The 16,527-nt window shown below is 38.8% G+C and overlaps 2 protein-coding genes across 7 annotated transcripts in view; both read left to right on the forward strand.

The window, feature by feature from the left end:
* Positions 1–381: 381 nt before the first annotated feature.
* On the forward strand, positions 382–1,104 carry LOC143039636 (uncharacterized). Its single transcript, XM_076209904.1, has one exon. It carries the CDS (start codon positions 382–384, stop codon positions 1,102–1,104), a length of 723 nt encoding a protein of 240 aa, XP_076066019.1.
* Positions 1,105–11,131: 10,027 nt separating this feature from the next.
* Positions 11,132–16,527, forward strand: part of LOC143039359 (FHF complex subunit HOOK-interacting protein 1B-like) — a 367,378-nt gene continuing 361,982 nt past the window's right edge. For 3 of the 6 annotated variants that reach the window (XM_076209245.1, XM_076209249.1, XM_076209250.1), the window contains exon 1: positions 11,132–11,219. The gene's annotated coding sequence lies outside the window, so the exon portion shown is untranslated. Of the gene's footprint in view, positions 11,316–11,384; positions 11,569–14,894; positions 14,965–16,527 lie in introns of those variants that run through there. The other 3 variants (XM_076209246.1, XM_076209248.1, XM_076209247.1) reach the window with 3 other exon arrangements.

The raw sequence follows: 16,527 nt of genomic DNA on the forward strand, positions 1-16,527 counted from the left end.
ACGGCAATCGTAACAGAAGTTCTGCTGGAGAATATCGGATCGGCCCCTTGTCCAACCCTACCAAAAGCCGATAACCTGACCAGAGCAACGAACCGTTTCCGACAGAAGAACAGGCCTAAAGATCCAAAAGACCTTGAATTTGAACTGCAGAACGACCATATACCGGTGGAATTTCTAAAGGGAGATGTTAAAGTAAAGGACCGCCGCCATCTTATATTTTCTACGGATGAGCAGCTGAATTTACTGAGTAACGCGAAAACATGATACGCCGATGGAACGTTCAAATTGTGCCGGGACCCGTTCAAGCAGCTGTTCTCCATCAACGCCGCCTTCGTAAAAAGTGGGGAAAACACGAAACAGATACCACTTGCCTTCGCACTGATGTCCGGAAGAAGAAAAAAGGATTACAAGGCCGTATTAAAGAAACTCAAGGATAAATTAGGTATTGCCCATGTTCGCAATCTTGTGATTGACTTCGAGATTGCAATGTGGACAGCCTTTCCACGAGTTTTTCCTGGGGTCAAGATTACCGGCTGTCTCTTTCACTGGACACAGTCAGTATGGCGAAAGGCCCAGGAAATCGGCCTGCAACATGCATTCATAAACGACAACGCAGTGCACGAATTCATCAAGAAGCTGATGGCCTTACCGTTTCTACCGTCAGAACACATCCCAAGAATTTTCGAAGATCTAAAGACAAAGGCAAATTCACCTGCGCTGGAACGTCTCGTTTCCTACATTGAAGATACCTGGATCATCAGCAGCGATTGGCCCCCTGCCGCATGGAGTATTTTTATGTCACCCATAAGAACGAACAATGATGTCGAGGGGTGGCATCATGCCATTAACCGTAGGGCAGGTGACAGGTGTGGCTTGCCTTTTTACCAGCTCATTGAATTGCTTCATGACGAGGCAAGAATCGCCAGCCTTCAAGTCCGCCTCGTATCGGATGGTAAGCTAGGTAGGATTCAGAGGAAGAAGTACGTTCAGTTGCAGAAGAAGATCTTCGATATTTGGCAGGCCTATAACGACGGTAGGAAAACGGCGGAACAGCTTCTGAATGCCTGTTCTCACTTGAACGGTCCCGTGATCAATCACCAGTAGGCCCATCAAGCTGTCCGTCCACTAGGCTTATGTTCACTTATGTCCATCTTACTGATATTTCGGATTTTATTTCATACCGGTATAGACCCTAAAAACTTTGTAGTGGTGTCCAAACAGGCATATTGTACTTCAACGGGTGCTTGTCCGTCCAAACCAGAGCATGAATATTTCTTTTCTTTGCAACAGAACAATTTCTTTTCTTTGCAATGAAAGTTGTTTCATCCCCGTTTGAAGTGTCCAAAAAGGCATATTGTAGTTTAACGGGTGTTTGTCCGTCCAAAACAGAGCATAATTATTTATTTTCTTTGCGATGACAAATCAATTTCTTTTCTTTGCAAAAGACCAATTTCTTTTCTTTACAATGAAAGTTGTTCCACCGCCGTTTGAAGTGTAAGCTATTAATTTTCATTTCTAAGTTAATTTGTTAATCTTATCTATCGCCAAATCGCCTGATTAGGCAAATTCTTCTGTCTCACATAGAGTTACTTTATAAACCTGCACATATCGTATTTCTTATCATATTCGGATCTCAAATGCGAAAAAATATAATGTAGCGAAATATAGCGAAACGATCGAACAATGTATCTAAACGACCCAAACAATGTAGCAAAACGACCGTGTAACTGGTCATTTTGCTACAGAGCCAGTTCGCTACATTGTTCTGTCGTTTCGTTACATTATTCGGTCATTTCGCTACAATTTTTTTCGAAGTTGAGATCCGAATATGATAAAAAAGAAACATATGTCAGTATACAATGTATAATGTGCTATTACTATAGAATACTAGTAGTTACCAATCATTTGTTCTTCAAGTATGCTATTTTCTTATGGTCTACGGTCTTTTTAATGTGCCCCCACTAAGTGTTGGATGCATGGCTACTGGTCGATAGCTTTGGTGGGGAAACATTGATTAGGACCATCTAATGTGCTTACGGCATATACCTATGATATATTTTCTTTGTAGGCTTACAATTTTTTCTGTTTTTTTATTTGTGCTACTTTTACAAATAGGCCTGTAGTCCTTTTAATGTGCCCCACCAACTGTTGGCTGGATTGCTACTGGTCGATATCTTTGGTGGGGAAACATTGATTAAGACCATCCGATGTGCTCACGGTATGACATTTTTTTCTCTTACTAGTATGTGTTATTTTCCTGTGTTTCAAAACAATGAAAATTCTGTTCTACTTCATTCTAAGGATATAAAACTCCGGCTTATTTTACCTACTTTTGTCCTAGTTTTTGGGAAACAATTTTGGGCGGGTGATCAAAAGTTGAACAATCCATTTTTTTATTATTATTATTATTATTATTATTATTATTATTATTATTATTATTATTATTATTATTATTATTATTATTATTATTATTATTATTATTATTATTTTTATTTTTTTTTTTTTTTTTTTTTTTTTTTAAGAAAAATATTTTTGCACTGTGCTTCCCAGCTGATAAGGTCCTGAGCACAGTTGGGGGGGGGGGGGGGGGGGGGGGGGGGGGGGGGGGGGGGTTGATCTGAACAATCCAATTCCATTTTTTTGTAATAATAATAATAATAATAATAATAATAATAATAATAATAATAATAATAATAATAATAATAATAATAATAATAATAATAATAATAAATAAATAAATAAATAAACAATTTTGCACTGCGCTTCCCAGCTGATGAGGCCTTGAGCACAGTTACACACACACACACACACACACACACACACACACACACACACACATATATATATATATATATATATATATATATATATATATATATATATATATATATATATATATATATATATATATATATATATAAAGGACCGAAACTGATGAAACGTATCTTCCGCCCTTTTTATGCAATCGAAGATACGCATCATCAGTCCTGGGGCACACAGATACGACCGACCAATATCACAAATATTTTTTGTAGGCCTGAAAATGCCTAAACCATGGAGGTAGTGTTACCTGGTCAAGGGGGCATCAACCTCATAAGAACATAAGAATGAAGGAGACTGCAAGAGACAATAAGGCCTACCTTAGGCAGCTCCGTATCCATCACCACCTCATCCCCATCCATAAAGTTGTCTAATAGTTTCTTAAAGCAATTAGTAGTTTCAGCGCTTACTACATGATTACTAATTTATTCCGTCGTCGACCACCCTATTAATAAAACAATTCTTGCCTATTTCCTTCTTAAATTTAAATTTGTCCAGTTTATAACCATTACTGCGAGTCCTGCCCTGTTGTTTTGATATGATGAAATTGTTTTCATCACCCTTGATAAAGCCTTTGATCCACTTGAACACCTCTATTAGATCACCCCGCACTCTGCGTCTTTCCAGAGAGTGTAAGTTAAGGTGCTTAAGCCTCTTTTGTAAAGCAAATTTCTGAGTCCATGTATCATTTTGGTCATTCTTCTCTGTACTAATTCTAGTGAATTGATGTCCATTCTGTAGGACGGAGACCAAAACTACCGCATAGTCAAGGATGGGTCTAACTATCGCTAGATAGTTTAATAATTACCTCTGCACTTCTATTTGTTACCGTCCTAGCAATGAAACCTAATGCTCTGTACCCAGGGTCTTCCTCCAATCTCGGGTCGCGTCGTCAGACCCTGGAGACACAATCGGTTGAACTGCAATATTCTTGCAATATAAACTTTAATTGAAAAATATTCCGTTTAAAGCTCAAACCAATCAGGTTGCAGGATTCGACTTATGTTGCCAGGGCTAACATTTAGTGCAAACAGTAAGCCTATGGCATAGGCGCGGCCTATAAGAACATAAGAAATAAAGGAGACTGCAAAAGACCATAAGGCCTACACTAGGCAGCTCCGTATCCATCACCACCTGTCATCCCCATCCATAAAGTTGTCTAATCGTTTTTTATAACAACTGATAGTTTCAGCGCTTACTACATGGTTACTAAATTTATTCCATTCATCGACCACCCTATTTGTAAACCAATTCTTGCCTATTTCCTTAAATCTAAATTTGTCCAGCTCATACCCATTACTGCGAGTCCTGCCCTGTTGTTTTATGATGACCTTGTTTGCATCACCCTTGTTAAAACCTTTGATCCACTTGAACACTTCTATTAGATCACCCCGCACTCTGCGTCTTTCCAGAGAGTGTAAGTTTAGGTGCCTAAGCCTCTCTTTGTATGGTAAATTTCCGAGTCCTTGTATCATATTACAATTACGTTTAATGAAACTGAACAATACACATTATTTTGTAATAAGCACATTTCGAATAAAAGAAAGAGAAAATAATAAAAAATAAGAATTATTCATCCCAGTTTTAAATAATTTAGGTCCCACCTAATTCCAACTGAATCTGAAGATGACATATTTTATTTTAGAACGCCCGTTCATTTCACGCACATGGCATATATATTAGTGTGTCTTGTGCGTGAAACTAAAGTGGAACTCACCTAGGAACGCGCCCAACTCTGGTAATGTGCATGATAAGTCACTGTTTTATAATTATCTGCCCGATAATCTGCCTGACGATAGCATAAAACAAGGCCTGATAACAACAAATTTATTTATCGCCAATTAGGTAAATTCTACTTCCGGAGCCTGCAAAAATACTTTACAAATTTGCACACATTGTATTTTTAATCATATTCGTATCTCAAATGTGATAAAAAACAGTGTAGCGAAATGTAGGGCAACGACCAAAGAATGTAGCGAAACGACCGAAAGAATGTAGCAAAACGACCGAAAGAATGTAGCGAAACGACCGAAAGGATGTAGCGAAACGACCAAACAATGTAGCCAAATGTAGCGAAACGACCAAAGAATGTAGCGAACTGGTTGGTAGCGAACTGGCAATGTAGCGAAACGACCGAAGAAATAGCAAATCGTTTGTAGCAAACTGGACATGTAGCGAAACCTCCAATGGGTTCCAGGTACTTGATAAACCTACACACATTGTATTTTTTTTTTTATCATATTCGTATCTCAAATGCGAATAAAAACAGTGTAGCGAAATGTAGCGAAACGACCGAAGAATGTAGCGAAACGACCAAAGAATGTAGCAAAACGACCGAAGAAATGTAGCGAAACGACCAAAGAATGTAGCGAACTGGTTGGTAGCGAACTGGCAATGTAGCGAAACGACCGAAGAAATAGCAAATCGTTTGTAGCAAATTGGACATGTAGTGAAACGTCCAATGGGTTCCAGGTACTTTATAAACCTACACACATTGTATTTTTTATCATATTCGTATCTCAAATGCGAATAAAAACAGTGTGGCGAAATGTAGCGAAACGACCGAAGAATGTAGCGAAACGACCAAAGAAATGTAGCGAAACGACCAAAGAATGTAGCGAACTGGTTGGTAGCGAACTGGCAATGTAGCGAAACGACCGAAGAAATAGCAAATCGTTTGTAGCAAACTGGACATGTAGCGAAACGTCCAATGGGTTCCAGGTACTTTATAAACCTACACACATTGTACTTTTTATCATATTCGTATCTCAAATGCAAATAAAAACAGTGTAGCGAAACAACCGAAGAATGTAGCGAAACGACCAAAGAATGTAGCGAAACGACCAAAGAATGTAGCGAACTGGTTGGTAGCGAACTGGCAATGTAGCGAAACGACCGAAGAATGTAGCGAAACGACCAAAGAAATGTAGCGAAACGACCAAAGAATGTAGCGAACTGGTTGGTAGCGAACTGGCAATGTAGCGAAACGACCGAAGAATGTAGCGAAACGACCAAAGAATGTAGCAAATCGGTAGTAGCAAACTGGCCATGTAGCGAAACGTCCAATGGGTTACAGGTACTTGATAAACCTACACACATTGTATTTTCTATCATATTCGTATCTCAAATACGAATAAAAACAGTGTATCGAAATGTAGCGAAACGACCGAAGAATGTAGCGAAACGACCGAAAGGATGTAGCGAAACGACCAAAGAATGTAGCGAAACGACCAGACACCGTCTCCAGACCTAATTAGACGTCCTATATTAGTGTCGTTCGCAAACTTACTAACATCACTATCAATCCCATTGTACAAAGTCGTTTATGTATGTAATGAACAATAAGAGACCCAAAATAGAGCCCTGGAGAATTCTACTAGAAACACTCCGCCATTTGGATTTTACACCATTTATGGTAACCACTAACCCATTGTTTTCTGTCACTCCATGCTGACACTCTTCCTCCTATGCCATGGGCTTTGATTTTATTTAACAGTGGGGCACCTTGTGGGACGCTTTGCTAAAGTCAAGGTAAATAATATCATAACTATCATTGTTATCTGACGCCTTATATCCTTTAGTGTAAAAAGATAGAAGATTAGTCACACATGACTTACCCTTGGAGAAACTATGCTGTGAGACATGAATCAAATTATGTCTCTTGGTGTGAACTGTGATCTCTGAGTCTATTAACTATTATAATAATTATTGGTTCAAGTATGTTACCTATAACTGATGTCTAAGTGATTGGCCTGTAGTTGCATATAGACGATTTAACCCCCTTTTTGAAAACAGGAGCAACCTTTGCCTGCCCCCAAGCAATAGGCACAAAACCAATGTCTACCGACTTATTAGATATTTCTATTAACTGGTCACATATTTCAAAATCACACTCTTCAAGCACTCTTGGAAAAAAAATCGTCTGGACCCGGCGATTTTGTAGCTCTAAGTCTTTTCAATCCGTTTGACTACTTCTACCTTACTAATACTGACTTTCTTCATTCCCACTGAAATTGGATCGCAGTTAGGTACCTTATCTAACCTCTCCTTAGTATAGACCAAAAGAAAGTATTTTTTAAACGCCTCACTCATTTTTCCTCCGATTCTATCATGACATTTTTGTCGTTTTTAATTGGGCCTATCCTTTTCTTATTTTCTGTACTGTAGAGATGAAAGAAGCCCTCTGAGTTTGATCTCCTTTGTCTGGCAATCTTAATTTCATCGTTCCGTTTCGTTGTGCGCGTGTTCTTTGTAACCAGTCTAGCCATATCGTTATATTTGGACCTAAGGTCTGTTTCCCCGTTTTTATTCTTGCGTAAACTCCTCTTTACATTCCAATGTCATATTTCAGCCTGTCCGTCATCCATTTGGGAGTACTATTATTCTTCCGTATCGAATAAATTTTATTTTGTGCATTTAGAATTAAAGCTGTTAGGTCACTGTACATTTCGTCCAAATCACTGACCGGGCTGTTGACTTCGACCCTGTAAGTGCCCTGACCCAAGGTACGCATATTACCCTAGTGTTTACTAATGAGAGGTTAGATAAAGTACCTGACTGCGATCCGATTTTCAGAGGGGATGAAGAAAGTAGTCTAACTAATATCAGCATTAGTAAAGAAGAAGTAGTCAAGCAGATTGACAGACTTAAAGCTACAAAATCTCCGGGTTCAGACGAAATTTTTCCAAGAATGCTTAAAGAGTGTAAATTTGGAATCTGCGACCAGTTAACTGAAATATTCAATAAATCGGTAGACATTGGTTCTGTTCCAACTACTTGGAGGCAGGCAAACGTTGTTCCTGTTTAGAAGGGAGATAGATCGTCTATATGCAACTACAGGCCAATCAGTTTGACATCGGTTATAGGAAAAATGCTTGAATCAATAATAGTAAATAGACTCAGAGAACACATTGAAGGGCATAATTTAATTCGTGATTCACAGCATGGTTTCTCCAAGGGTAAGTCATGTGTGACTAATCTTCTATCATTTTACACTAAAGTATATAAAGCGTCAGACAACAATGAAAATTACGATGTTATTTACCTTGACTTTAGCAAAGCGTTCGACAAAGTGCCACATCAGAGACTACTAAATAAAATCAAAGCCCATGGCATAGGAGGAAAAGTGTTAGAATGGATTAGAGCTTGGATTAGTAACAGAAAACAGCGGGTCACCATAAATGGAATAAAATCTAGGTGGGGCAATGTTACTAGCGGGGTCCCCCAGGGCTCGGTTTTGGGTCCCTTGTTGTTCATTATGTATATAAACGACTTAGACGATGGGTTAAATAGTGATGTTAGTAAGTTTGCGGACGACACTAAAATAGGACGCCTAATTAGGTCAGGAGACGACGCCCAGATTCTGCAGGATGATCTTAATAAACTGTTAACATGGTCGGTGAAATGGCAAATGAACTTCAATATCTCTAAGTGTAGCGTGTTAAACGTAGGGCTACACAACCCCGAAAATAGATACAGCTTAGATAACACGTTTTTAGAAAAATCTGAGTGCGAGAGGGACTTGGGAGTTCTGGTGAGTCCTGACCTTAAAACCAGGAAGCAGTGCATTAACGCCAGAAATAAAGCTAACAGTGCATTAGGCTTCATTGCTAGGACGGTAACGAATAGAAGTGCAGAGCTAATTATTAAACTCTATCTAGCGATAGTTAGACCCATCCTTGACTATGCGGTACAGTTTTGGTCTCCGTCCTACAGAATGGACATAAATTCACTAGAATCAGTACAGAGAAGAATGACCAAAATGATACAAGGACTCGGAAATTTGCCTTACGAAGAGAGGCTTAGGCACCTAAACTTACACTCTCTGGAAAGACGCAGAGTGCGGGGTGATCTAATAGAAGTGTTCAAGTGGATCAAAGGCTATAACAAGGGTGATGCAAACAAGGTCATCATAATAAAACAACAGGGCAGGACTCGCAGTAATGGGTATAAACTGGACAAATTTAGATTTAAGAAGGAAATAGGCAAGAATTGGTTTACTTAGAGGGTGGTCGATGAATGGAATAAACTTAGTAACCATGTAGTAAACGCTGAAACTATCAGTTGTTTTAAAAAACGATTAGACAACTTTATGGATGGGGATGACAGGTGGTGATGGATACGGAGCTGCCTAAGGTAGGCCTTATGGTCTTTTGCAGTCTCCTTTATTCTTATGTTCTTATGTTCTCCGTCACCCGACATCTGACTACGCTAATGACGTCCGAACTGACCGTGTATCTAACTCCGTCACAGCCCCGTGGGTCGGTCTTGTAAGTGACCAAATGTCTTAAATACTTTCTCATCTCATCAAAATTGGTTCTCCTGACGTCCGGTATTCTTATTTCTTGATTATCCCTAGAACTTAGACTACCCCCCACTTTTACGTTTCTCGTTAGGTGCTCATTACTGTTTACTTACCTAGTATTGCTTACCTAGTTATGGTTAGTGGGGAAATAAGAATATTTCTTGTTGGATCCCCACCTCTTAAAATATTGCGCCGGTATTTGATTGCTCATACCCTTTGTGCTTGTCGTACCTAGTTTTAAAAGTTGATACTGACGGTGCAGTCACTACATGATCTGGCAAATGATTCCACTCACGCAATGTACGGATTGTGAACCAGTTTCCCTTGAGCGAAGTTCTCCAGTGGTCCGGAACAACTAATTTGTAACTGTGGCCCCTGAGTCCAGTTGTGCTGAGGCTGAAAAACTTGGTGTAGGGAATGTCCTCATATCCGTGAAGAAGCTTATAGACTTCTATCGTGTCTCCGCGTTTTCTTCTGTCCTCCAGCGTCTGTAAGCCAAGGAATTTGCACCTCTCTTCATAGGGCAGCTCTGAACATTCCGGCACTAGCTTGGTAGCCCTGCGTTGCACTTGCTCCAGTAGTTTGATATCCTTCACTAGGTATGGCGACCAACACTGGGATGCATAATCTAATATCGGTCGAACCAGCGCCTTGTAGAGAGGGAGCAGGATCTCCCGATCCATGTAGGTAAAATTCCTCTTGATAATGCCCAGTCTGCTATTTGCCTTGGCTGCAATCATAGCTACATGTGTGGATGACTTCAGGTCTGTAGAGACAAAAACTCCTAGGTCTTTTTCCACCGTTGACTTATCCAGGTTCCTTTCTCCAAGCTTGTAGTTTGTTCTGGGGTTCCCATGGCCGAAGTGCATTGTCTTGCATTTGTCTACATTAAAGGTGAGTAACCACTTTCTGCTCCATTCAGCTACTCTGTCCAAGTCTCCCTGTAATGCCTCGACATCTTCCCGGGTCTTGATGTTCCTATATATTTTTGCATCGTCTGCAAACAGACTTGCCGATGATTCCAAATTATTAACAAGGTCATTAACATAGATGATGAACAGAATTGGTCCCACCACCGATCCTTGTGGCACTCCGCTCTTCACTGGTAGCAACTCCGAGAAAGTACCCCTTATGCCCACCCGGTGTGATCTGTCCCTCAGGAAGCTGGCAATCCAATTCTTGGTGTTACCTGTTACCCCAATTGCCTCCAGTTTAGCTAACAGTCTCTGATGAGGAACTCTGTCAAATGCTTTCTCACAGTCAAGATAAATAGAATCTATCCAGTACTGGTTGTCCACTGCGTTGATCACGTCATCCAGGTATGTCAGCATGTTGGTGAGGCAGTTCCGTCCAGACCTGAAGCCATGTTGTGCGTTGCATAGGATCCGGATAACACGTTTTTAGAAAAATCTGAGTGCGAGAGGGACTTGGGAGTTCTGGTGAGTCCGGACCTTAAAACCAGGAAGCAGTGCATTAGCGCCAGAAATAAAGCTAACAGTGCATTAGGCTTCATTGCTAGGACGGTAACGAATAGAAGTGCAGAGCTAATTATTAAACTCTATCTAGCGATAGTTAGACCCATCCTTGACTATGCGGTACAGTTTTGGTCTCCGTCCTACAGAATGGACATAAATTTTATTAGTTAAAAGTAAGTCTTATTTTCTCCCCTCGTTGGATCGGTAATCATTTGTTTTAGGAAATTATTTTACACCACACCTAAAAAGAAATGCGCTTCCTGATCTCCTATTAAATTTTCCCAGTCAATGTTTCTATATTGCAAAGGTCGGACTCCAAGCTTATCGACGAGTAGTGTAACCCTATTTAGTATGTCTTGCGAGGAGTGTACATTAGATTAGACAAAATCTGACACTAACAATAGTAAAATTTCTTACAAGGCTATTTATATCGCACTTTATTTTATACATACTTAAAGAAATTTTAATTTATATGTTGAATATTGGATGAATATAAAATATCAAAATAAAATTTGTATGTGTAAATTTTGCAAAAGAACCAGAGTTTCGCAAGAGATAGTATTGTTTGTGTTATGACCGATATCTGAGATCCTCCCAAATCCAGTGAACTGGCTCGAGAAGTACGATATTCTCGTAGTAGTAACGTTATTACTAGTCAGCAATGTCGTTATACATATAATAACCGTACAAAACATAGTACCTGTAACAAGTATTGTGTATGTGAATTCCTGAAGTGATTTGAGTCTTCTTGATCTCTGTGCCCAGATTCAGTATGCTTATGTCACTAAACATCAAAATTGTAAAGTTATGCGAAAATAGGGATGTGTGGAGCTATTGTGTATATATATTTTTTCAAGTACAAGAGTCCGTCAACCAGTGAGTCTGTAGTGTTGGCGCTATATGTTGATAAATTAAAATTCCCAGTCGATTGGAAGTTTTAAGAAAAAAATTAATATCTTGGAGAGTGCAGTAAGTAAATATGAAATTGTAAACGAGGCGTATAAATTGAAATTAGGACAGTGAAAATAAACAAAATTAATTTAAAAGGCTAGTCAGAGAAGACATCATTGTACAGTAGTGGGAAATAGGTAAAATTCTAGAATCATGCAAACACGTATATTTATTTATTATGAAACGTATGTTCAGTAGCATGGGGTTCTGCCGTCATCTGTTAATTGCCCAAGGTATAATAATAATAGAAAACATGGAACATAAGAGAAGAAGAGAGAAGGAGTTTGAATGTGTTTGTGATGAGGTGTCTGAGAAGTATGATGGGGGTTACTAGGCTAGATAGAGTGAGAAGTTTTAAGAAAAAAAATTAATATCTTGGAGAGTGCAGTAAGTAAATATGAAATTGTAAACGAGGCATATAAATTGAAATTAGGACAGTGAAAATAAACAAAATTAATTTAAAAGGCTAGTCAGAGAAGACATCATTGTACAGTAGTGGGAAATCGGTAAAATTCTAGAATCATGCAAACACATATATTTATTTATTATGAAACGTATGTTCAGTAGCTTTTAGACTTAGTGTGTAAAACCTAACCTATCCTAACCTAGTGTAATTATTCCATAAAGAATAGATATTTTGAATGTAAAAAAAAAAAAAGTAAATGCATGATAGTGGAATACAGTAGACCCTCATTGTCGATGTTTTTTAAACAGTAAATTTTTAGAAGTGAACACCTATGTGATATGATAATGGAAAATTTAATAATTTTGTAAATTGTAATATAGTATACATTATTCTTGGAAGAAATTAAAAAAAGAAAATTTTGCCAAAAGCTATAAACAAACAAATGTAGCCACTTCGATTGCTTGAGACCCCATCTTTGGTACAAAAACTTTAGTTGTGCACACCTGTGTGATCACATAGCATTAGAGAATTAAATATTAACTTTGTAAATTATAATACATGAACACAATATGCAATTTTTTGGCAGAAATAGAGAATAGAATACCTTGCTATGAGCAAATATATTAATGAATAAAGCTGCTAGGACACAGACCAAATACAATGTTGTTGTCTGTCTAGTCCAGTTGCTCAAATTTAGACAATGTCTTTCATGTTGTGGACTGGGTGTTCTCCAACTCCAGGTGACATTAATAATTGCTGTTACTAAATAGGGTTCCCTTGGACTTTCTGAGAAAACATGGGGTTCTGCCGTCATCTGTTAATTGCCCAAGGTATAATAATAATAGAAAACATGGGGCAGAAACATGGAACATAAGAGAAGAAGAGAGAAGGAGTTTGAATGTGTTTGAGATGAGGTGTCTGAGAAGTATGATGGGGGTTACTAGGCTAGATAGAGTGAGAAATGAGGAGGTGAGGAGGAGAACAGGGTTGGAAAAGGATTTGGGAGATAGGGTTGATGAAAGAACATTAGGATGGTTTGGACACATGGAAAGAATGAGTGAAGAAAGACTAGTAAAAGAGGTGTGGAAGGCAGATGTGGAGGGAGTGAACATGAGGGGACGTCCTAGGATGAGGTGGATGGATGGGGTGAAGGGGGCTTTGGGGAAGAGGGGAATGTCTGTTGAGGAAGGACGGGAGAGGACAGAAGACGGGTGAATGGAGAATGATTGTATATGGATGATGTTGTGATTGCATGAGGTGGAATGGGGGGTGAGGTAGTATGTGTGAGCAAAATTTGACGCAGCCCGAAGGGATTTCTCCCCGTCCTCTCATTTTATGCAATGGGGGGTCGCCGATTTAATGAAGTGGCCTTGCTGTGGATGTGCTGTGTCTTGCGACACTGCTTCTGACCCAGGGCAGTGGACAAGGTGCAGGGATGACCCGTCATTTCAGGAGGTGCTAAGATAAGAGGGAGGGTGGAGGGGTGTGGAGTGTATTCAGGGATGGAATGGGTGGGAATGATTTTATGCCTTTTTCTTTTTGGCTACCCCCCTTGTAAGGGAGAAAAAGCCTTGGTATATGTATGTATAATAATGAACAGGCCATCAGCATCCGTGACAATGACGACCTGGATGATCTTTAGAATTTGATGTACCGAATTACTAAACATAGTTTAGGTAATGTAGGTTAGGTTAAAATAGATGAATTTATCATCCTTTCATTTCTTCAATCTCAGCATCTATCAAAACAAACATGGCATATTCACCCACCACAACTTTGTTCATTAATAAATCAGTTTTAGCAACTTTTTTCTTATTGATTTCTGCAAAGAAAATCAGATATTACATTGATGTATTATAATTTACAAAATTTATGATTAGTTTTCTATTGCTATATTGCATAGGTGTGCACTTCTAAATACTCTATTGTTTTGGCAGAGTCAGAGGCTGAAAAAATTAACCTTCTCTAACCTAAAGTGCATTTAGTAATGCAGTACCTGTAATTCTAGAAGATTTAAGTAAATTATAGCAAGGGTATGAAAAATGGCTAATGAAATTTAACACACATAAATTCAAGGTAATGCACATAGTTAAAAAATAACAGTAAGTATGTTTACATGTTATTTGGGAATTCGTTAACAAAAGTGGATAGTGAAAGGATCTCTGCGTAATTATCAGTAATGATCTCAAATCATCTAAGTAGTATATTTCAGTCTCTGAGAAAGCAAATAAGATTCAAGGACTGATTGCACGATCTTTTGACTTCAAAAGTTCATCTCTCATTATCAAGCTAAATAAATCATTAATCTTTCACATTTGGAATATGCTGTTTCCGTATGGTCACCGAATCTCATTAAAGACATTGACAGATTGGAAAAAGTACAACGGTGAGCCACAAAACTGATTCCAAATATCAAAAATAAATTATACTAAAACATGAATCCGTTTTCCCTAAAAAAGCGTAGAGTCAGAGGTGACTTGATACAAATCTTTAAGATTCTAAAGAGAATTGGCATCAAAAGTGAAAAATTTTTCACTGAATGAGAATCAGACAAGAAATAATGATCTCGAACTGTCAGGAAATATATTTAATTTGGAAATGGGTAGAAACAACTTTGCCAACCATGTAGTTAATGAATGGAATAAACTTCCTGCAGAGGCAGTGCAATGTAGTTCATTTCGAAGCTTTAAGATTCATTTAGATAAGCACCTAAGCAAGAGGCTGTAATGACTGACATTTATTTTGTTGTTTATCTGTTTATTATTATTTGCTTGATTTTCATTTATTACTAGTTATATGTCTATTATTATTTACTATTTACCTGTTTGTTTATTATTTAACTATACCTATACATTTATTTATTTATTATTATTTATATTATAATTTTTATTTATCATTACAGGAGTCCCTCAAATAATGCGGGGGTTAGGTTCCTGAAATTACCGCGTATGACCAAATCCGCATATGCTGACATTCCATATTAAATACCGGTATATACTGTACCCCAGGTAGTTTTTGCAGCTTGCAGGATGGTAATGTAGACCTAAGCTTCAGAACACTTTACCTCACAGTTAATATTCACTGTACAAGTTCATTTATAACATCGTGCAAATTAATTTTTAAAAAGAATAATGTAAACGCAATTGTACAAATATAATATTTATCATGTATCCTATGTAATATACAAAACAATGTAAATATACTGTGGTCTGTGCCTGAGAGGCACTGCGAGTTGATCAGCTACACCCCTGCCACCTCCTGGTCCCCTCTTGTCTTCCCTCTCTCGTCCCGTTATCTGGCTTGTCCTGATGCCTGTTTGTGTCTCTGGCCACCACCACCATCACTCGAATTCTATGAAATATACACCCAAACAACTCTTAGAATTCAACACTCATGGGCTACTAAGCATAAATAAGAATAAAAATTACGTATGTGACAACATCTAGAATGTGCCAATATAGTGATGCTCACAGCTTACCTTGCTCAAGTCATGGAAGTGGATTCGCTCCACCATGTTGTCCCCTCTCGTCAGCTGACCACTCATCCCAACCCCCTCTCCCGGCTGTGGCTATCGGCTGCACCACTGTGAAATACACACCAAATAACTCTCAATATTCAACATACAGAAAATTTATTTTAATCATATATGCGAATAATGTTCACTCAAAATTGAATTGATATCACAAACATAGCTTACCTTCATCAGAGTTGTCACAGTCCGTGGACTGGGTGGAGGTGATGGAAGCAGGGGAGTCAGGCGAGAGATCCAGTGCAGTGTGAGTAGGCCTACAGTTGCCTAATGTTGTCGTCTGAGTAGAGCTGGCTGATGTCGTCGGCTGAGGTTTAGAGAAGAATGTGGTGATTTTTGGTTGTTCAACCTCTCTCCTCAGTTCTTTGATGATTTCCAAATACAGAGCAAATCCGCTTTCCATGCTATTCTTGACTATCAGAGCTCTGTCTAGGGATGGATCTTATGCTGTAAATAGATCTATTGTGTGTTTCAAACTTCTTTGAACTTAACAAAGTTTATCTAAAGTCCAAGCTGGTGGTGGTGGTGTGCCGTGATCTTCCTCCTCACGTGGCAGTTCTTCTATTTCTTCTTCCGTTAGTTGTTCCCCTGTGTGGTTCAACAATTCATCACTAATTTCTTGCTCCCTCATGTCTGAAAATCTGACACCACTCAGAATTCTAGCATAGCTCTTTATCTTGAAGACTTCAGCATCCACAGTCGGAAAACCAGTAAAATCATTGACTGCAGACGACCACAACTTTTTCCAACACACGTTCAGGCAATGTATAGTGAGTTCATTGTGGCACATTTTCACCATAGAGATACAGTGTGCAATGTTATACTTTTTCCACCACGATCTTACATCCTCTCCCTCCTCATCAATTGCTTTCAACATGTTAGAAAAGTTGTGTGAGACATACTTGGCCTTCAACACAGCAATTACACCTTGGTCTAAAGGTTGAATGAGGGAAGTGGTATTTTTGGGGAGAAATTCCACTTGAATGTTGGGGTGAGCAAACCTGAGCGAATCGGGGTGGCCGGGGCAGTTACAAGAAGCAAG

The sequence above is a fragment of the Oratosquilla oratoria genome, chromosome 26 (assembly GCF_046742065.1).
Source record: "Oratosquilla oratoria isolate Oo_2021 chromosome 26, ASM4674206v1, whole genome shotgun sequence".
NCBI classification, from domain to species: domain Eukaryota; kingdom Metazoa; phylum Arthropoda; class Malacostraca; order Stomatopoda; family Squillidae; genus Oratosquilla; species Oratosquilla oratoria.